The following is a 22,185-nucleotide window of genomic DNA, read 5'->3' on the forward strand; positions in this document are numbered from 1 at the left end:
ACATTTATTTAAGGCGATCTTAGCACTTTAATGCGAGCAGCGATTTGCAAAGCATAAAATAATTTACCACAGCCCGAAAGAAAGCGACAACACTCTGTATATGTATCGGTAGAGCAGCTACGTCGTGGTCCAGCTCGTTCATCACCACGGCCTTTCAGCAGGTGTCTTTCTCAGGAGCCATCGGTAACCATTACTTGTGTTTTAACACCTCTTCCTCCACCCCATCTCCCGTATTGCAGTACTGCAGCTCTAGGCACCTCTACTATGGCGACGGGCGTAGGGAACGCGACAGCACGGCCGGAGTGGACGCGGCGACGACGCGCAAAAGCACGTGCCACAGCCACGTCCAGTCCGGCCGTGAGTGGGCGTGGTCCTCATGCCGGCAAAGCCAAGTTGGAATGCCCGCGTGGCGTACTATCGCCGGACGTCATTCCTGGCGTTCCTGCACGTTTCCCCTTAGCTTTGATTATAATCAGCGGGTGCAAAAAAAGCTATAGCCCCTACTTACGCCCATGTTAGATCGCTTCGAGGCCGTAAGCAACTGCTAACGGCAGTTGTGGAAAAACCGAACTGATGCTAGAGTGCAACTAAAATAGAGGTCACTGGAGAAGCTAAAATTTGTTTTCATGGAGTCAGGAGAAGAGGCCGGCAAATGTGTGGTCCTTCGGGACCAAGTGAGGGAGAGAAGGAAATTGAGTTGTTTATGTAAAGAGTTCCACTACAGTTCGGCAACGGGTAGGGTTTCACCCCTCCCCTTCTTCACCATTTTTTGTTTTGTTCAGCGTACGCATTTGACTCAGACGGGCGCGAATTTTCACACGTGTGCTATGTTTATGGCCTTGGGAGAGAGAGAGAGAGAGAGAGAGAGAGAGAGATCGGAAAACCAAACGGCGTATCTGATAAGGCTATAGCTGCTAAATGCGGGCTCAAAAAACACTTGCTAGAATAGCAATAAACGCGCGGGAAAATACAAGGCTATATTTTATTTTTCACGAATGGGCTTTCCGAGCTTTCCTACTTTTCGACATGAAAAACTACTCTGTGGGTGAGATAGGCATCGGGCGAGGCCGCCAGAATCTCAAGTGTCGAAGCAGTTAACGCTTTCCTGACATTTGTCTAGGCTACTATACACTCTAAACACGAATACACCTCTATGGGAGTAAAAAGGGTGTAAACTGCCCTCTATGCGCAGTCCCTTTTTGTATAAGGGAGCGCTGTAAAGGACAGCTTACTCCCTTTTTACGCCTTTCTGTTACGAGTGTACTTCGTATAACCTTGCGACTGCGCTGGGGTGCATACTGATGGTACCATTTCCTTGCGATATGGCTACGTCACTTTTCGCAGAGGCGGTTACGAGCTAAACTAAGCGAGTAACAAAGGAACAGTGCCATATGAAAAAATTTTGAATAGGAGAAAACAACAAAGAAACATCTTGAAACTTGAAAAAAACCACCTAGGCGCAAATAATTTCACAAGGACAAAAAAGAGACGAGGAGACAACGGACAGACAACCAACTAGCCCGTCAACATGCCTCACTGAACAAAGAAACAATCAAGCAAGAAGGTTCCCCTCGAAGACCTTTTTCTCTAATCTATCCATGTGCTGTTCCTGGTACCCAATCGTCATCCGACTTGAAAGCGGCTTCTTTATCGGCTCAGTGTCGCATTTCACTTATAGCGCAAGTGTTTCCGCCGGGAACCTTCGCTACCGCATCATACTCCGCGAGACGAATGGAAATGCCTCCTCTAGTGTGTCCAATTTGTCTCGTGCCGCGAGAAGGCGAGGTGCAAATGTGGCATCCGCAATTAGTCTCCGCCTCCATCATCGCTGCACGAATCGGCTCCTCATCCGAGGCGCCGACCGCTGGTTCTCCGCATCGGAAAAAGCATGCAGACAGACACCTGTTTTACACGGTATCCGCGTGGGAACTCCGCCGAGCTCGGAAATGCTCCATCAATGACCACCTCTGACCTCGTTGACCCCGCGACCCTCCGAACGAGCCGCCCGCGCGCGGTGTAGCGTGCGCGGAGGACAGCGAATGAAAAAAAAAAATGAAGAAAGAGAGAGAGAAAAAGAGGCGAGTGGTGCGCTTTGCTCACGCGCTAAGCTGTGGAAGGTCTCGCACGGCGCAGGTTCTGGAACGGTTAGACTGATCGTCGTCCTATTTGCACTGTGCGGCTTTAGCGGCGCCGTGTTTGCTGATGAGCCTTATTCTTTACTTTTTTTTTGTGACTAGGAAGATGCAGGGAGAGAGTCTAAGCGATTATTTTCATTCACTGGCGGATAATTGTATATCGGGCAAATATGTGGCACAAATATCGACCTTCGGGCACTGGGAACGCCGTGGTGACCACAGTTTGGTAATATCGGTGTCGGAGTTTCGTCGAAAGCTGAAGCGTTTCGGGCGGTCACTCTTCTAATGTCTGAAAAAACTTCACAAAGGAATATGGACGATGTTTTGGCACAGTGATATTGCTCCATTAAGACTGATTGTAGCACAACACAGATGTCATCACGTCATATCTACTCCCGTGCCGAAAATAATTGCTTTTCTTTCTTTTTGTAAAGCAAGGAATATGTGTACCTGTCTCAATACTAAATTTCATTTGGAGCTCTATGGTTTCCTGTTTTTATTTACTATAATTATTTCAGCTGGTGGGAAAGTACATCGTACTCCTACCCGATGTATATAAATATATCGACAGTACAGAGATACCACCATTGCACTACATAAGGGATACCATGTATGTAGCGTTGCACGAATTAGAATGAAATGTATAATAGTAAGTGAAGCTCCGATTCTCCAGTCGTGGACCACTTGACCGCTTTAATTATAGACAATTAGTAGTTGTTTGCATTCTGTTTCTGTAATCACTACCACCAAGCACACATGTTACTAACACATGCAACGTGTGTTACGGCACGTAATAAACTTTAGGCTTGAACTCAAGCGTCAGTTGTAGATATTTAGTAATTTATGTAGTGAATGTGAGAATATGGTACACCGTACGGGCTTGACTTATTAAAAGTAAAGTATGAGGAGGCGCGTCTTCATAGCCACCTGCCAAGCACACCGCAGCTTCGATGCTCAGCGTTCGAGCTTCAATAGTGCTCCTGAGAGCTGTGGATATGTGTTCTCATTTTGGAGTATCCGCGCATCAATTTTTTCTCATAATATTAGACTTGACGACATCACAACTGAGAAAATTATGGCGCAGATCAAAAGGTTGTATGCATTAGCGTTTTGTACAATGAAGCACACGCAAACAACGCAAAAGAATAGTAAAACAACAAAAAAAGAAAAAACGAACCAACAAAGCGTCTCTCGCGTTTTTCCTTTCAAACGACCGCAGTGTCTACGTGGGCACAAATTATAAGAGCCGTTTATCAACCTGTCTCACGCCCGTTCTAAGATAATTCCGCCCTCACAGAAGCTCTTACACGCGCCACCCGTTTCTGCCATAGCTGTTTGTTATACGATCCCACCTACGCTGAGGGATTAACAGTGTAGTACATTGCACATTCAGTGCCTTAAGCGCTGCTTTTCCTTTTTTACGGCTGACACGAACGAGCGATAGAGAGATGCCGTGAGCTTCTTATCCTGGCCGCATCGCAAACAGCAGTTGCAGTGCAACCGCTTTGTAATCCGAACAGCGCGCAGGCGCGAGCGGGACTTTGCCGAATGTATCGACAACCGGATCTCTTACCACCCCCTCTCCTCCTCTTCGGAGAAGCAGGAAAGTGAACGCGCGCCTCTGCCGAATTCCGACGACGGAAAGAGAATGCGTTAGCTCAAAACGGAACCTACGACGGCCACTAAACCGCTTTGCATTTGCCGTCTAAAGCCCCGATCTGGAGTCCTCTCCGTACGACGATTGAATTCGCACCACTGCGATGCGCCATGAAAAAAAAATAAATTTGGAAGGAATGAAGGACAAAAAAAAAGAAAAGAAAAGGGAAAATACTGCTCGGCTGCAGTCTGGTGCCAACTGGACGCTGAAGGAAGATGCCTCCAACCGGTGCCCACCGCCGTCGCTCGCGAAACGTCTCTTGGGCGACATACGTGCCAAGAGTGTCCGATGACGTTCCCGTCTATGCTCTTTAGACACATACCGCGCGTTTAGGCGGACATGAAGGGGGGACCCGTTACTTTTTTTTTTTTTCCATATAGATGCCTATCCTTCTTTGCCTGTCTTAACCTGGCTTCCCACTTTGCTGCATGGTTTTTTCATGAATCGGTGGCGGTGCTCCCAAGATGCGGCCACGAAGTGGCTTCGCACGCGAGGACGGACTTGGAAGCGCGCAACCGGCTGTCCTCGAACGCCGGAAGCGGTGCCCCATGCGCACCTCGCCGGGCATCTCCCGCCGTTCGCGGTCAGTCGGCACACGCGCGCGATTAGAGCGTGCGCAATTTTTTTTTTTTTCGCCGCTGCGGCAAGGATGGATGGTCCCACCCGATGCCCGCCTTTCGGCGGGGCGGGGCGGGACATTGGGGACTCGATTTTCCTCCTCGTACTACTCTCCCTCTAGGTTCTGTGCTGCTTCGTCAATTATCCCGCCGCTGTCATCGGACCCTGACGACGGACCCGCCTCTCTGATTGACCGCTTACGCGCGATTACGGTGATTAGCGATGGGAAATTGTGATTCTCCTCTGCTTGCGGTGGGATGGACGATGGCTTTGACTCGGTCCTTGCCTCTTGGGTCACCGCGCTTATTCTCGAACGGAAACTGAGAGCTGGTTGATGCTGACTGTGAATCAGCAGAGAGGAAGACATTATTGATCCGATTGCCTCGTTAACGGTAGGGCCGACAGGCTACTTTCTCTCATCAACCATACGGCAATGAAGATCTTACAGGACGCAGATTCATGACTACAGATTGCTGCGGAAGTGTGTGGACTTGCGTGGATTTCATGGATTACCGTAGAATAAGCGACAGTGCATACGGTGTGACATTGAAATGTCATGAAAATGTAAGCAATGCTTTTAGCGATCTATGTTAACGGGAAGGGCGAAGTTCAATCTGCCGCCGAGTAGCTTTCTACAGATAATTTACGATTCATTTTGAGCTCTGCACAACGGACCAGGGCGCTTATTGCATGCGCCTGCATCCAGTTTCTGAAAATGGTTGGGGTTAGCATGTCCGTATGTTAATTCCAACGCAAAATATATTTCGGCGCCCTTTGTTTCTAAGTCATGGGTTACTATAGCACATCAAAGAAGCAAGCAAGAAAATCAGCACTCTTGTCTGGCGCGGCATCTCTGTCGTGCCCGTTGCAACACCTCCGACTACAACTGATAAACTCTGTAAACACCCGTGCACTGCTTTCATTGCAAACTGTAAAGTAAAAAAATTCAATAACGCAGATTTGACACTTGGTAACACAAGACGAATTATGTTGCCAGCTGACCTTGTTGTATCGTTTTTAGGGGGTGACAGTGCAGTTAAGGTGGAGTCGCTGTTGCCTCCAGTTTGGCTACCCTAAGAGGCCCGGCCCTAAACGAAGTATGAAAAAGCTGTCTGTAGTATCTACTCTTGCGTGAAAGTCACGAACTTGCGGCCTCAATTAATCCAAAGTGCCCTATGTTCGGAACCTCTCCATCTTACATGCAGTGAAGTAGCTCAAGAAAGTACGTTTCGTGCTGAAAACAAAAACACTGATGAAATCCTGAGAACCCGGAACGTTGTAATCTTCTCTGAATGCCACTTTAAGGTGATGATGGCTGACAGAGACTAGCGGTGTCGAGGAAGACACAGGTTGTACCGCGAACCCGCCGCTACTTGCTTTCTCACGAACAACGCACATGTTCAAGTCCTAATCGCGGTGGTCTCATTTAGTCCGAAAGCGCTGCCCTTAATAAATAGTAAAGTTAGCTGTTATTCGCATACACTGACAATCTCTGGGGCTGAGGTTACTCCGGCGCGTTTCAATGCAGCGAGACCTGTGCACTAAACGAACCGTTGTATCTCCTACCTCGTCTTAACGCATCGTGAGATTGAGCTTGAGCTCAACCAGCCGCTAGATAGCTAAGGGTCCTGCTGCATGCTGCTCGAGAACAAGGTCGTGCGCTCGACTCCAGCCGGCGCCAGTGTATCAGCGCCGGCCAGTCCGAGAACTCCGGTTCGAGTGCGACGGAGGCTAGAAAGCAGCGGTCGAGGGTAATCCGGCCTCTCTATATGCACTGCCACAATCTCCTCGCACACCCACGGCGTGTGTCATTCATGGGGGACGGCGTTCTACAGTTATAATCCGAGCGTGTCTCCCTCGCACACTTGGTCCCGTCGAAGGCGGCGGTAAGCGCGGGGCGGTGGCGTCCCTACCTTCGGCGTTCGCGCAGCAGGTGAGCAGCAGCAATAGTCCGAGCCGGAGCGCGGGCCGGAGCCCTGCGGCGGTCGCCATTGCGGCGCTTGGAGTCGTGGTCCTTTTCCTCGGGGCCTTCTTGGGCAGGGGCCCCGCTTCTTGAGAACACCCCCCGGCTTCAACGGCAGTGCGGCCTCTGGCGCCCACCGCTAGGCTTTTATAGGCGACGACCACTGGCGCGCCGAGGGGAAGCGCCTCCCTCTCTGGCGAGCGACCTTGGCCCCCGCGGCGACGGCGGCCGACGTTACGTCACGCGGAGAAGCTCGCCGCCTGAGCGCGCGCGCGCTTTGCTCTTTGAAGAGTGCGTGTACCTGGAGGTTGTGTCCTCGAAGCACCTGTGGCACGCGCGAGGCAAAAGTGACATTTCAGGCAGTTGAGTCAGTAGTGGCGAAAAATAAGAACATCTAGGTGAGGAAACTATCGGGGGCTACTTATACACGAAGGGAGCAGAGAGTCTTTAAAACCAAGAAAAGGAACTTAGTGAAAGTGTGTAGTCGGGCCTGTTCATTGCTGTGGGATTGGGAGCGGCATGAAAGAAAAAACCTCGTTCGCAAGGAAATAAAATTTTTTTACTGTTCCGTTGATCAGAGAACTAATTTTTTTTTTTCTTCGGTAGATACCACACTTAAAACAGTCAAAATTTTCTGCGCTTTCCTTGCTTTAAAGAGGTTTTAGCTTCTTTCGTGCGTATATCTTAACGAAAACTTCATTTGCCGTATATTTGTCTACATATAACGACTATATAGTATTCGGCTGCCAAGAGCGACTGTTTCTGGTTCGAATCTTAGGCGTGCCGGCCGCACTTCGATGGAAGCGAAATTTAAAGCGGCTGTGAGCTGAGGTCGCTTGCTCTGAACAACACCAGGCGGTCGTGATTAGTGCGCAGCCCAAGGGGGTGGCATGTCTCAGAGCCCGGGTGCATGTCGATGGCCCGTAAAAGAAATTACCAGTACGCAACATTCTTCTCACTAAACTTCAGGCAACATGTTGTGAAGAAGCCAGCGGAAAAAAAAAAAGGACGAGGGTCAGAAGAGAGGACGAATAAGACGTTCACGAGCGCCCGCGAACGTCTTATGTGTCCTCTCTTTCCTCCTTGGTCTGTTTTTTCTGCTTACTTCTTCACAGCATGCAATGCCATCAAGCCCGGCAGCTTGCTCTCCTGATCAGGTAACAGGCAGCTGTTGACCACCTCTCATGCTACTACAAACTTATTTACCTGACAGAAGTAAGATTGTTTCTATAACCAGTGTTTTATTTTTTCTAAACCACGAAATATTAATACAGGTGTGCCTGACGAATCCATCTAGGAGCCACTTTTATTTCTGTTATATGAGGCGTGTCCGGAGAGTAAAACACACCGCGCGCCACCCGGTAAATTACAAAGCTAGTCGAGAATTGACAGCACTGCCATATATTTTGAACCTTATGTTTCCTTTTCCCTTCTGGTTTACAGTGCTCCACCAGCGCATGGCCGAGAAGCACGCTTTACAAATAGCCACGCTGATCCAGATTCACACCAAATACAAGGTGGAATCACTGATGAGTTTTGTTCATGCTCTCAAGAGCCGAACCACCAGTGGCCATTGACATTCTGACCTGTGCTGTTTCAGATGATGTTAAGAGTCGACAGAATGTGATGACGCGGTGCCGTGAATTCTCCGAAGGCAGAGAGGATGTTCATAACGAAAAAACGAGCGCGAGCCAGTCTGTTATCACTGGTGACCTTTCCAAAATAGAAGGTAGAATTCGTAGGAATATTCGGGGGACGATGAGGCACACTTCATGAAATCGAACTTCACGCCTCCAGGCCCAATGAGTGACTCTGCTGCATGCTGACAAACCTTGGAAGAGTTAGGGCAGTGCATTTAAAGCAACTGGCACGGACTTCTGATAAGTAGCGTACGAATGCTTCTCGAGAGTGCCCGGGTACATATCGTGCACGCCACCACCTCGCTTCTGGCAAGATTCAAGTGGAAGATCTTGGAGCATGCCCCGCATAGCCCGGACCTGACGATGAGTTATTTTCACTCACCTGTTCATCTTAAGAAACATCTCGCTGGAAAATTATCCGCCGATAAGGAGTTCACAAGAAGAGACATGACGTAGTCTACAGGTAGGCAGGAGACAAATACGACCATGGCATCCAAAAGCTGATTCCCAAGATAAATAATTGCTTTGATAATTGAGAATAATATACGGAAACAGGGAGAAATGTAAAATGATTAATTCTGAGGGGAAATTTTGTGGCACGAAAATTTTCTAGAGCTGTGCTGGCCTTTGTATCTTAACTTTCCAGACACTCCTCGTATATAACAACTTGCCTAATAGCTTTTATTAATAACGATGCAATTTATACACAGACGACACCACCAACTTTATCTCTAACCCCTAGACCTCATTCTGGCTCTTTGCGAACGTCCAACAGTTCGGTAAGTCAAAATTGAGCTTAGAAACGATAGATGTGGCTTAGAAATGACAACACTTTTTACTTCAACGCTTTTAAAAAAGTTCATAGTATTCACCAACGAGCGTACGAAAGCTAAACTACATTCAAAAGATCGACATTTCCAGCCGAAATATAACAAAATGTGACTGTTCCGTGTTTCTGGGTGTTCAACTCGATAGTAATCTGAAGTATCACCATACTGCCTCAACAGGTAAGAAAAGAGCTGCTGGAGTTCGAATTCTTGTCGCACCCCTATTTAAGCCTATACAACACTAATATTGGAGAATACTTCAAGCGGAATACTGCATAATACTGCACGCACCTCACTTCAGTTCAGGCAATTAACAATACGTCCACAAGAACTGTCACATCCAGCCCCGGAAATGTTAATGTCACATCTTCACTCTTCGCGAACATTTTGACATTTGCCGATCTTACTAAATACAAGTTGGCCATTTTTCTCTCTAGACCCATCAAAATGAACTGGCCATTGGCCAAGCACTAGCAAACTAGCAGTTGACCCTGCACTATACTTATCATCGTCTGTAGCGATGCACAATTACGCTCACTCATTAACCCCTTTATTCGCGGGATTCTGCTCAAGTATTCACTTTCCGCGCACATTAGTGGAGTGGAACCATCTATCGCTATAGTTTTAGACAGTCTATAGAGTGTCTATAGACTTCTGTCTATATAGTCGATAGACTGTCTATAGACAAATCTATAGAGAATGTCTATAGACAAATAGAGAAAAGACTTCTGTCTATAAAGTCGATATACTCTCTATAAACAAATCCTAGAGAACAGTCTGTAGGCAATACAAATTCCATAGAAAGCCTATAGACAATCTAAAGATTTATGGCCATACACATTTAGTAGACTTTTGTCTACGGAAAGTCTATAGGCTATGAATAGACAAAAACCCATCTATAGGAAGTCAATAGAGACAATAAGAAGTCTATAGACTGTCTATAGACCATTCCTATAAGGGCGGAGTGTGCAAGTGATGCTACATTACGTCGTGTATTATTTTTCTCCATGTCCCCCACTCCTTCCCTGCTCTGATAATTTAATATCCGCAGTTCTTTATGAATGAAAAAAAAAGAGAAATAAACACACCATGTGTTAATCTTAACATCCACCTTTGTTAATTCAAACATTACCCGGTCCGCTCTTATAACAAGTTCCTTTCCCAAAAAGAAAAAGCTACTTACGGTAAGCAGGCCTGTTCACTTCACTTCAATATTATTATATAGCATACTACCACTGTTTATTAAGAAGTTCTGTGCAAAGCATCCCTAAAAAAAAAAACTTTACGTGGAGTCCAGTGTACCTAACGGTGCATACGGTGCCGAAGATGTCAACCGCATTTTCTTGCACTGTTCTCATGTTTTTTTTTTCCAGTAGTATTTTCATTATGTTCTCTTGCTACGCTCTTATATGTCTTATATATGCCCGCTCTAGATTAAAATATTTCTGTATTATGTTATTAACTTATTATTTACTTTTGCTTCATCTTTGCCTGTTAATGTGCTGCTGTTTGATTCTTTCGTCGCAGATATCTTGCACAGGAGATCGCCTCAAAGTGCTCTGCTAAGGAACCTCTTCTTTTATGTCACTATATTCGATCACCCTGAAGATCATTAAGAATATTTTGATTCGAATTACTCTGTGACGTAAACACTGTCACTCCCAAACGGCAAATTTATCCTCGCACTGCCGCTCACGTCGCAAGATGTTACGACTCTGCAATTATACAATTTTCATAACAGCCTTCCGCACACCAACCTCCGCATCCAACCATGAAATCACTTCTCTTGTCATGGCTAACCTTACGCCGCTCATCCTCTGGGCTTTCACGAAATAAAATTCTCGCAGTCTTTGTTACTACCTAGGACTAAAGCGTGGCACGACCTTCCAGCCCACGTCACTTCCTGTATTAATAGATCTCGCATATATAATACAGATAACCATGACCATGTCTATCACATCCTCCGTAACCACCATTGCGACACCCGCTCCTTATGTCACAATCCACGAAGGTGCAATGAAAGTGGTACAATTAAATAAACAGAAAAATTCCAACGAAGGCACAAAAACACGGAGATTTGAAATGATGTTTATTCGTAATCGAAAAGTATGTAATCGAAAGCATGATGTGGTACATGGAATCAAAATGTAGTCGCATATTTCACTTAAAAATTGTTTCGTATGTTCAGCGTCATCTGCAGTGCCACTTTTGCGTAGAAGCTGAAACCAGCACCAGGGTTACACTGGTTAAAATAGCGCTGCTAAAAATGGACAACAGAAAAAAAAGAAGCTCAGAAGTGAAGGTGCGTATGAAGAGAACGAGACAACGAGTGAGTGAAAGTGGACGGAAGCCACGTAAACAGCTGAAATAACTGCACATGCTATAACCGTCGTTGGAAACCTTCCTCCTCGGATGCCTCTAACCATCCTCACCACAGAGGAGTATAGCTTACTTGGTGCTCAGCAACCCGGGCAACGAAAACATTGCATGCGTCCTGACCAATAGAGGAAAGCGTGAAAGAGAGTGAACATATTTATCGAGATCATTCACCACACACCCGCCTGCTCCGTCGTAGCTTCTTACCATTGTCCTGCTCCAGAACTAGCTGCCACCCCTCAACACATGCATGCTGCATCGTTGTGCATCATCGGTAGCCGTTGAAGCGGCCACCGGAGTCGGTGACAACTGAAAGTTTTCTAAATGATTGGTCGTCGCTTAGGCGGTAGATTTAAGGATGAACTGCCCTTTACACCCATTCTCATGGCCATGACCCAATATCCCAAAGAAACTCGAATATATAGAGCAACGTCAATGGCAATGTGTACGCTGATGGGCGGAACAACAGGTTAATGGGATCGTTTTTGCTCTATACCAGTATTGCGCACTGTGAGGCTCGCAGTAGAGAAGGGATCCGGACTAACTTCGACCGTCCGAAGTTTTCTGACGGACAGATAAATCTCAGTACGCGAGAAATTTTGGATTTCAACTCCACTGAATCCGAGACCTTCGGCCAGGCTCCGAACAATGCGCTCCATTGAGGAGAAGATGTTGACGAAAACGCTTGCTCCTCCGAACACCGGGCCCTCTCTCCAAGCGCTCCTTCTTCAACTCTGCCGATGCAAAACAACGGGCGCTTGCGATCGCTGAGAAACGTACACAACCCACCTGACGTTCGACTGAGATGTGGAAGTTCGACCCTGGTTAGAGAGCACAGAAAAAGACTTAGTACGACTGAAATGCGTACTTGCAGCGCAGCTGAATCGCGCGAGACGTAAAACAAGGATTCCTCCGTGAAAGCCGCTCGGGCTGAGATGCGACACCAGCGCCGCCAAGACTTTGCCTTTGGAGCCGTCGAGGCTCAAGCGCAGCGCTGGCGTCGCGAAAATAAAAACAATATATATATCAGAACAACTATATAGCGGAAGTATCAAAAAAGCTCCCAGCCGAAAAACACAACAGGAAGTTTCCTGTTGTCAAAGCAGATTTTCTGTAACGTTTTTGGCCAAGAACTTGTAGTAACAGCAGAATTTTCTGTAGGACAGAAAAGTAGTACAGCAGTACAGGCTACAGAAAAGCACTACAAAAAAAAAAAAAAACTACAGTACTGCACAAAAATCTATCTTTACACTAACAACAACAAAAAGTTTTCATATTTTTAACAAGGTTGTGTCCTTCTTTGGACTGGCCAGCGCTGTATTAATGAATTATCGAGTATCGTATACAAGTATAACTGTCCTGTGAGTTTAGTGAGGCTGCATTATACTTCACATCTTGCTTTCGCGTCCTTTCTCTGTCAAAAAAGTCGCTGATTGGTCCGAAGAAGCCCCGTGACTTTGCAATGTCATCTGAACTTGCTCACTGTGTCAGGTGACAGTTCAATTAGTTCAGTTCAATTCAAATCAATTTCCACCTGCCCAACGTGGCACTGAACACCATGCGATTTCGCGTCCTGCGTTAGTCTCAAAAGTCGCTGATTGGTCGCGAGGGCGTTCAACGTCACGTGATCACGATACGAAACTTCAAAACTGTAAACAAGGGGGGAGCGTGCCATCGCGAAAGGGCGAGACAAGCAGGTTGGAGCATCTTCTCGGCGGACTCATCCAGCGCATGACTGGGTGTGTGCAAATCAAAATACGAGGGCAGTGAAAAACATTGTGTATGGGATGACAGAGCCATGTCACATCAACACGCAGCAGCAACATTGATTTTACTGCTATCACGTTCCCTTCTTAAAGGGGCTCTGAAACACCTTCCAAGAGCACATCAACTCTCTCGACCAATGCATTGTGTTGTCATGAACACCTGAGCGAAGTAATGCGCCTCTACACGCAGCAGAGGACCCACAATCACGCGCTAAAGTTGGCGAGCCCTTCCCGGCCACTTTTTTCTGTCCGCACCCTCCTCCGTCCCTCGCACCTGCGTATACAAGATGAAAGGTGGCTATTGGTTAGATTCTTTCAGACGTCAGGCAGCTAGCGTGGCCGCGGCCAATAATAGGCCGCGTAGCTCATGAGGGTCAGGAAGCTCCGCCCCCGCAGGTGGGGCCGACAGAGGAGCGCCGACCTTCCAGCGTGCAAAAACTGGTGAGAGGAGACGGAAAGGCACGAAGACAATGAAATTCAAAATCTGACTACAGATTTTACTCAGCTTCTACAACGCGCAGTAAAAAAATTTCTACAACGCGCAGTAAATATTTGTGAAACGCGATGCTTTAACATCCCAGACATACCGTCCCTTTATCAGATCCCCTTTCAGAGCCCCTTTAAGGTGGCTTAAGCGTCCCCATAATAATTTGTTTTTGCTCATACTACTGAGCACAACCGCCTGCCCTTGCGCCTATCGCGGATTCCCAGTGTGCCGCATGCAGCGGTTGGTGGCCCAGTGACACACACGAGCTACGCGCCCGCCAAGAGCTGCCACAAAAATATCGATGGCGTCCTTGTTTACTACATGCGCTCCCAAAGGAACCTGATTTCTATCCTTCCTGCAAACAAGTTTATACAAACCAATAGTTGTGTGCTTTGCCCTGTTTAGTTTATGTCAGCGAAATAGTCGCCTGGTAATTCTTTCAGAGATTTCCGAGCAAGGCTGGGCAGTACTTTGATGATTGTACAGGGGGATCCACTCCTAAGGTGCACACGCGAATGTGTGCCAGCGCTGCCGTGCATCGAAACAAAGTGGCGGAGGCTCAGGACTTAGACGTGGCCGACGTGGCGCTTCGAGTCATCTCCCGTGCACTTCGCTTTGATGTGTGGTCGGGGAGGGTACAGTGGCGCTCATATCAGCGGACCACCGTGTACCTCGCATGCAGATGCAATGATACACCGGAAACATGTACTTCCGGCACGGACAGAGAGTACAGGTGCTAGATGTGTGTCTTATAAACACAATTTCTTTTGTATCCTACACAGCGTACTAAATTTTACTCAGCTTGGAAATTCCATTGCATGTAGACATTGCATTCAGTGTCGGGAGTGAACCATTACGATTCACTTGGAAAATAGCTAGGAAAAACTTCGTACAATTCACGCTGTACCTCTGCAGTTCTGCAAAACTCATTGGGCGATGCGACTGAAAAGTATTCAAAGGAGACCCTCCAGTGGTCGTCGCTCTCAGAATACGGGTTCATCTTGTGTTCTTCGTGGGCGGCCGCCTACAGCCTTGAGCGGGCGACGTCCTCTATGCTGGTAGAGCTGCACGGAATAAAAGAAACAGACCTCTGCATAATGCGCCGCATAACACGACAGTAAATCGCTGCCCTCGGAGCAACGCTCCCCCACCTCCTTAAAGCGATGCTGAGTACAAACTGAAGCTGGCCTGTGTCGATAGATAGATTAGTTACCCTGTTCAAATGACAAGAAACTAGGTGCTTTCACTGAGAACGGAGCTCCTACATACGCTAAAAGTTTTCAAAAAATTAGACATATGTCACCACCTTTGGTCGTCTTCGCAAGCTAACTGCGATGACCAGCAAAGAGATTAGGTTGGCGGAGGAGATTAAGAAGTTTGCAGGGATACGGTGGCCGCAGCTGGCAAAGGACCGGGTTGATTGGAGAAACGTGGGAGAGGCCTTTGCCCTGCAGTGGTCGTAGTCAGGCTGATGATGATAATGGTGTCCTGAGTGCCGCTTTAACATGAGCCGAACGCCCAAATGGCAACCTTTCGTGCCAGATTCCGATGACCGCGTCACTTCGCTAGCGTCTTTCTGACGATTGCGTTGTAGTCCAGAAGACTTTAGGGTTTTCTCTTCACTTAGGAGATTAAGAGGCGGCTGTAGCAAGCCCGCAGCGGTATTCAGTGCAGACAGTTTTGAGCAATATTGCTCGCTAAATCTGGCGCACCCAAGATGGCGAAAAGTATTAAAATAGAAAAAGTGTTGCTTTCTAATTTATTTTAACACCATGGTTGTTTTTGCAGTCGAGTGACCCGAATATGGAATCAAGCATTCTGCTACTAATCCTTCGTCGCATACAGAAACCCTTTCATCATTGACTGCGTCTCAGTGCCGTATTTATAAACAGCAATCTGTGGACATCGGTCGCTACAAAGGAGGATGCAAAGGATACATGCAAGTTTTACGACACTCTGATTGGTCACCAGTTATTTCTTCCTTCGCAACGCGGGTGTGGTTGCTTTCACTACTAACAGCTGCTATTATCAGCTGCTTTTCGAGACATTTTTTCGAGTCGATAGCTAACGCCTCCGAACACTCACTGGTGATCGGTGCCTTCACTCACAAAACTGCACAGGCTTGGAACTTTATACAGAGAGTGAGCACGAATTCCGGTTGGCCGGTATCGATTGATTACCGCGTTCCATTGGAGGCGTCTTTCACTCAAAACAATGCTGTAAACAAATGAGAAAATAGCAAAGATAAAATACAGATATCGCCAAGCGGCTGTTTTCACAAGCAAACTGAGACGACAACGCTTTCTAAATGCGGATCTTTGAAGCCACACCACGCAAGTATCCTCTTCCTACAAACGATCACGAGTTCCATGATAGCCTCAACGTCATCATCAACGTTCTCAAGTTTGAATCTAGTGGCGGGAAAACATGTCCTATTAATCTCCAATTTTCTCAGCAATGAACTCATCATTTGCTGCGAAACGATCGTCAAAAGAACCATAAAAGGCCAAACAATTGAATTTTTCCCAGGGTACTTTCTACAATCCCATACTCGTTTGTCACTTACAGAGGGGAGTTGGGAGCGTGTGCGGGTATCGGTGAGTATGGTCAGCTGATAGGTACTAAACGCTAGATTTCTGCGTCTCTCTATGAGAAAGAAGGCCACTTGGTTGTGAGTCTTTGCTGTGAACTTCGTAGTGCGACCAGAGAAGACCGCTGCAGTACGCTCTATGCAGCTGCATCAACGGGTGAAGGTGAAGGAGCTGGCCGTGTTCGAGCTTGTATAGAAACCGGGAAGCCCTATGCTTTGCCACGTACTGGGTGAAGACAGAACATTGCCTTCCTCAAGCAGTGGGCGCGGACCACAGGCGAACCTTGTCCCAAGACGGTGGCCCATGGCAAAGGCAGGCAACAGGTAGACACGTGGACAGGCTGATAGACTTTCCGTGCATCTATGGACGTATTTCTGAACGGACAGCATTTCAGTCACTGTTTCGACCTATAAGCTGATGCCTCACAGTACAGGATTTTACGGCGAGAGCCGTTATTGGGAGCCCTCCTTGAGATGTCGTATGGCTGAAGCCCATTGTAGTTCTTGGCATCACTCCAAGCCGATCCAAGTCAATCCAAGCGGCCGAGTTAGCAGAAGAAGAAAAGAAAGAAGAAGAAAGTAAAAGAGGAGAAAGACGAAGAATGAAGAGAAGAGAAGGAGAAGCAAAGGGGGGGAGCCGTCATGGAGAGAAAAATTGACAGGACGGCTCTCGCCGAACGCCCTAAACCATAGCCTAGTTTAGACGGTCATTTTTTTTTTTTTTCATAGAAGCGTTCCTTACTGCTGTAAAAAATTGGCGGGGGTAGGTTGCGAAAGCAAAAGCGCAGTGCCTCCAACTGAAGGAACGCAGTGCGCCGCGTCTACAGGCGCACCGTGGTTACCCTGGGACGACCGCGACGAGACGAGTTGGGGCTCTGTCTCTCTCCGTCTGGCGTGACGTCATCACAGCGGAGGTCATGCTAAAGGTCAAACGTGGTTACACCGCCGGGACGACGCTGAAGGGCTCAAACTGCGAGCAGTATTGCTTTCGCAATAAAAAAAGTGTTTCTAAGAGAGACAAACTTGACTACCTTTGCGATTTTTCTCTTTTTAACAATGACAGTTGCACAGAGGCCGTTAACTTGCTGTCCATTAAGAATGCTATACAGGTAAAAAAGGGAGCAGGCGCTAATGGGAATGTGATAAGTGTGGTAATACATTCAAGATCTGTGCATACCTCAGCCAGGCCTTGGAATGACTGCTAGCAATTGGCCGGTGCGAGCTATCACTGTCACTTGTTACTCGCCCAGGAGAAGGGTGACAAGTGCGGGAGTGTAAAAATCAATAGCTTTACGGGTACTTTCTCCAGGATTAAGAACGTAGCTTGTCATAACTGAGAACTCCCCGGCAGTTCTTCCGGCCGAAGAAAAAAAAATGACAGGAAGGTTACCTCTGTGTTACCCGAGATTCAGCTACAGCTGTTAAAATATTTATATTTCGCAACATGCTGAGGTAGAGAATATAAGAGCGACTTCATATCTGTTCAGTTCTAGAGCGCTCTTTTTACTTTTTCCCACATACTACCTTTTCGACTAGCTCTCATCTCCATTCCGCCCCTCTAAGCGCGCGGAGGCATCGATGACCTTCTCCTCAAACGACGCGTTTCGCAGCAGCTACTAGCACTACTACAACCACCACCACCACCACCACCACCACTACTACTACTACTACTACTACTACTACTACTACTACTACTACTACTACTACTACTACTACTACTACTACTACTACTACTACTACTACTACTACCACCACCACCACCACCACCACCACCACCACCACCACCACCACCACCACCACCACCACCACCACTACCACTACTACTACTACTACTACTACTACTACTACTACTACTACTTACTACTACTACTACTACTACTACTACTACTACTACTACTACTACTACTACTACTACCACCACCACCACCACCACCACCACCACCACCACCACCACCACCACCACCACCACTACCACTACTACTACTACTACTACTACTACTACTACTACTACTACTACTACTTCTACTACTACTACTACTACTACTACTACTACTATGACGATGATGACAAGAAAGGGGGTTAACCGGACGAAGGTTGCAGTTTGCGACCCTGCATTGGGGATAAGAGAAGGAAGGATGAAAAAAGGAAGGAGAAAATAGTGTCAAGTTTAAAGAATCGCAAGTAAGGAAGTAAGGACATGCGTACGGGCAAGTCATGGCCTATATCACGCACTACGCCCTATGGAGCAATATCTATCTGGCAGGCTTTAAGATATGACGTTCATTGAGGCTACCATCCGAGAATCCTCACTTACTTCAGCGGTCGAGCTTAAAGGTAGTCCAGTGTAAGGTATAGCGATTGTCATTGGGAAACAAGTGCAGAGCATGCACAGAGTACGTGTTATGTGCCTGAAACACGACAAACTGTTTTGTCGTTTTGTCGCAACAACAGATTTTTCTGTAGCGCTTTTCTGTAGTTCTTTCTCTACGACTAAGGACAGCACATACAACAGAAAATTCAGTCGCTATTGCAGAAATTTTCGTTACTAGACGTTCATCAAGAAAATTATTACGAAAATTTATTGTCACCGCAGATAATTTCTTGTTGTATTTTTCAACTGGGATGAGCCATATCGATAAGGAAGGAAAATTGCTTTGGCGAAAGAAAATATTTTCCAGATAAGTGTAAATAATGGGTTACACGCATGAAAAATAATCAGAGCACTCATGGGGTGTGTAGGGTAAGCTGTCGAGCGAGTTGGTATTGCACTGATTTTTTCTCGGCAGCAGCACGAGGACGAAAAACGGGCGCACGCAAGAACAGCAGAGGCAAACCAGCGCGCTGACACACACACACAAAAAAAACACACACAAAAAAGAAAGAAACGCAAAGAAACAGCAGAACATCGCCAATACAGACCTGCGCCGAAATAGCTCAGCTGTACGAGAGTAATGTGCGAGCGAGTGGTGATTAGGTTATGTGACAAAATAACGGTCAACTTCAATTAGAAGCGTCTACAAGGCTAGATATGTAGCGATGTGTCTGCCTTCTGGAAGCGTATGCGCAAACGTTTAGTATTCGTCATCAGCTTTCATCATTAGCTCTTATCGCATCTTGGACCAATGCCACAAAACAGATTATTGATGACTGAAACGCTTCCCTGCGCTGTGGGTTATTTTCTGCGTTTCATTGCTTTGTGCCGTGCGATTTATACGAAAAGAGGAAGCACGCAGAATGTGCCACTGTGATGCAGATTGTTGATGCATGTTTCAGAAACCGCTTTTATGGGTGTTTTTTTTTTTTAGTATTAGTGACCTTATTCTGGCTTCTTGCTTAGCAAGCTTTACGTCGCGTTTCTGACCAATTATTTTCGGCTGTGATGTCACAATAAGTATAAACTCTATAGGAACAAAAACAACTCAGTGCAGAGTGTGGAAGCTATATATAGCCCATACTGTGCAGAGTGTGGAAGCTATATATAGCCCATACTGTCGAGTGTCTCAGAGCGGAAGAAACTTACAGCGCAAGAACACGGAATTAGGCATTCTGGATTTTTCAAGAGCAAACGATGAACAGTGTACGAAAGCCATTTCTGCACATATCTTACGCGTCTAGTTGCATACCATAGGAGAAGATCTTAATTAAATCTTAATTAACTAAATTCATTTAATAAGCCATTTAGCCACTGTGGTAAGCGTACATGTTTATGCTGGAAACTTAGAAGCGGTCGTCTGTATAGGTTATTCCATTTGGTAGAACTCTCCGAGCCCGCCAGTGTTCCGAGATATTCACCTTGAAATTTCCAACTAAATCCCGCGTAGTTGCGCACGTAATGCGGGGACGATCGGCGGCAAACTCTTCCCATTGTGCCCAATTACGGAGGACGCTTCGTCTGTGAACGCTGTAGAACAATCGTTAACCGTTACACTTTCACTATGGGCTAGCAAAATCAAAGAAACGTCATACTTACCATCTGCGGCGCACCATGGAGAATTTCACGCCCACCTTTAATTCTCAGGTATAGGTAATGCGAATTGGCGTAAGCTCCATATATGCCAGCTTCCTGTGCATTCACTTGAGTGCGCTAAAGAACTTGTTAAAATGTGAATGCGGAAACATCTGCCCGAAGATTTAAGCACTTTACAGTGTGGATTTTAATTTATTAATAGACAAGGCTAATTAGTTTACAAGTGGTATTACACAATTGTTTTAGAGCAGAAGCCTTGTTATAAGTTATAAGCAGGCGCCATCGTCTTCAGCTTAACGACGCCCATTGCATCGCACATATCCCCCCAATTAACTCTGTGAGCAGTACTCTTAACTTAAAAGTTCTGGTACTGTCACTGTGTTCTACCGCCAAGTGAATTACACAGTCCTAAGGTCAAATTATGCAGAGGCGGCAGTTATTAAAGAGCAGGTTCAGCAAAGCAGTTATATAGTTATGTCTATTTAATTGCTTTTTTATCAGTGTGCTGCGTTTTCGAACTGCGTTCTGACTTGTTCTGTTTATCTTCGTGCTGCTGAGCCGTTTCTATGTTCACTTCTTCGCCATGGGCTGTTTTTTTTTTCCACAACTATACAGTGATAGGGATTTATATCGCACTAGTAGCACGTTTGTCGTAGCACATATTCATTGATTTCAGCCCTCCTGAATCACGCTTCTGACCAATGAGAATACAGTATTATTGCCGTGTTCACACACGCTCCAAATTAAAGTTCTCTGTAACCATGTGATCCACTCTGTGGTTCACGAAGAGTGGTTAATGCAGCTATAGTTGCCACTTGGTTGACCCGTAAGAGGATGCTGAGTTAAGAGCTTTTTTTTTCTGTTTTTCTTGGTTTGGTTCAAGGGTCGCGTCCTATGTTCGCGGAAAAATGCGTAGTTGCGAAACCAGTATCAGCTTCTAGAAGTGCTGTCTTTGCAATGTTTAAAATAGACTAAAACGACCATGGAGCGGTGCATAGAGAAGACTCACGTCTTGACGGAGATACTTAGATAAGAGGAAATAAGAGAGTATTCCTTCCCGGGGACTAAATCTGGAAAAAATGGCCAGCTGCCAGTTCCGTTGTCAAGTTGTGAGGAACACTGTGCGTGCAGACTTCGAAAATTGTTTAGTACGTGAGACTGTTGAGAAAAACGCGAACATGCAGAACTGCTTATCAGTGGCACAGTATATATGTCGTAAGTTTCCCAACGTCACGATTATCAGACTATACGTGTTCAAATTCTGACCTACGAAGAGGCGCCATTACAACTAACAAACGCGGCATGTCATGAGAATGGGGCATACAACAAAATGAGCCGCGTGAGCTTACAACAGCTCGCGTTGAAACCACCGCGCCAGGTGTAGTGAGCCTCGCAGCTATATCTTGTAATGACGAGTTCTTCAGATAAAGAAACTGCTTTTGTGTTTCTCCTCCCCCTCTGTACTACTTCTGAACGCATATGCGCTCTCTAGCAGGCGTAAAAACTCGTGGACGGGGATATCCCGTTTTGGAGCGCGAGCCGACACACTCGTCGACATGATCCGAAAGCGTTACAAGCACTCAAAATGAATGGAGATTGAAGCACGGAGTGGGCCAAGTAGGGAGACAGTTTACGCAGAGAGAGAGGGAAGAGCGAAAGAGTCGAAAGCCGATGACGAGAGAAAGACAGAGAAAGAGGGGAGGGGAAGGGGGGAGGGGGTGCCGCGTACGATGCGCTTCCTTCCTCCTGGAAGACGGCCAACCGGCGGGCTGGCGGGCGAGCGAACAAGCGGCTCCTCAGGCGCCGGGCAAGGTGATCTCGATACTGTCCCGTTCTTTCTTTCTTTCTTTCTTTCGAGAGAAAGAGAGAGAGTCCCGTTTGAGTCGCCGGATGAGCTGAATCCTCTGCGTGGCCTTGGCGTACAGGAACTCCGGGAATGAACTGGTTTGCGGAGGAGCAGGCTCCGCTGGGAAAGACGGTGACCACGGCCGGTGCCATAGCGGATCCGATGTGTGCTTATGTCCGAAGCCGCGTCGGCAGGCGTGACACGTCCTTATACTTCTTCGCGAGATGAGAAATAGAAAAGATGAGCCGCGCGACGGGGTGGAATACCGGCATGCGAGGCTGACAACTCCATCGGCCATTTTCCCGCTTGCAAA

At 46.9% G+C, this 22,185-nt stretch overlaps 1 protein-coding gene across 2 annotated transcripts in view; it reads right to left on the bottom strand.

Moving 5' to 3' along the window:
* LOC149358367 (uncharacterized) overlaps window positions 1–6,505 on the bottom strand; it is a 30,988-nt gene extending 24,483 nt beyond the window's left edge. For both annotated transcript variants that reach the window (XM_089570425.1, XM_089570424.1), the window contains exon 1: window positions 6,324–6,505. In XM_089570425.1, coding sequence (XP_089426551.1) covers window positions 6,324–6,402 — 79 coding nt within the window. In that variant the 5' untranslated portion in view covers window positions 6,403–6,505. The remainder of the gene's footprint in view (window positions 1–6,323) is intronic.
* Between the last annotated feature and the right edge of the window lie 15,680 nt (window positions 6,506–22,185).

Source organism: Amblyomma mixtum, chromosome 2 (assembly GCF_055824585.1).
Source record: "Amblyomma mixtum isolate Tamu chromosome 2, ASM5582458v1, whole genome shotgun sequence".
NCBI classification, from domain to species: domain Eukaryota; kingdom Metazoa; phylum Arthropoda; class Arachnida; order Ixodida; family Ixodidae; genus Amblyomma; species Amblyomma mixtum.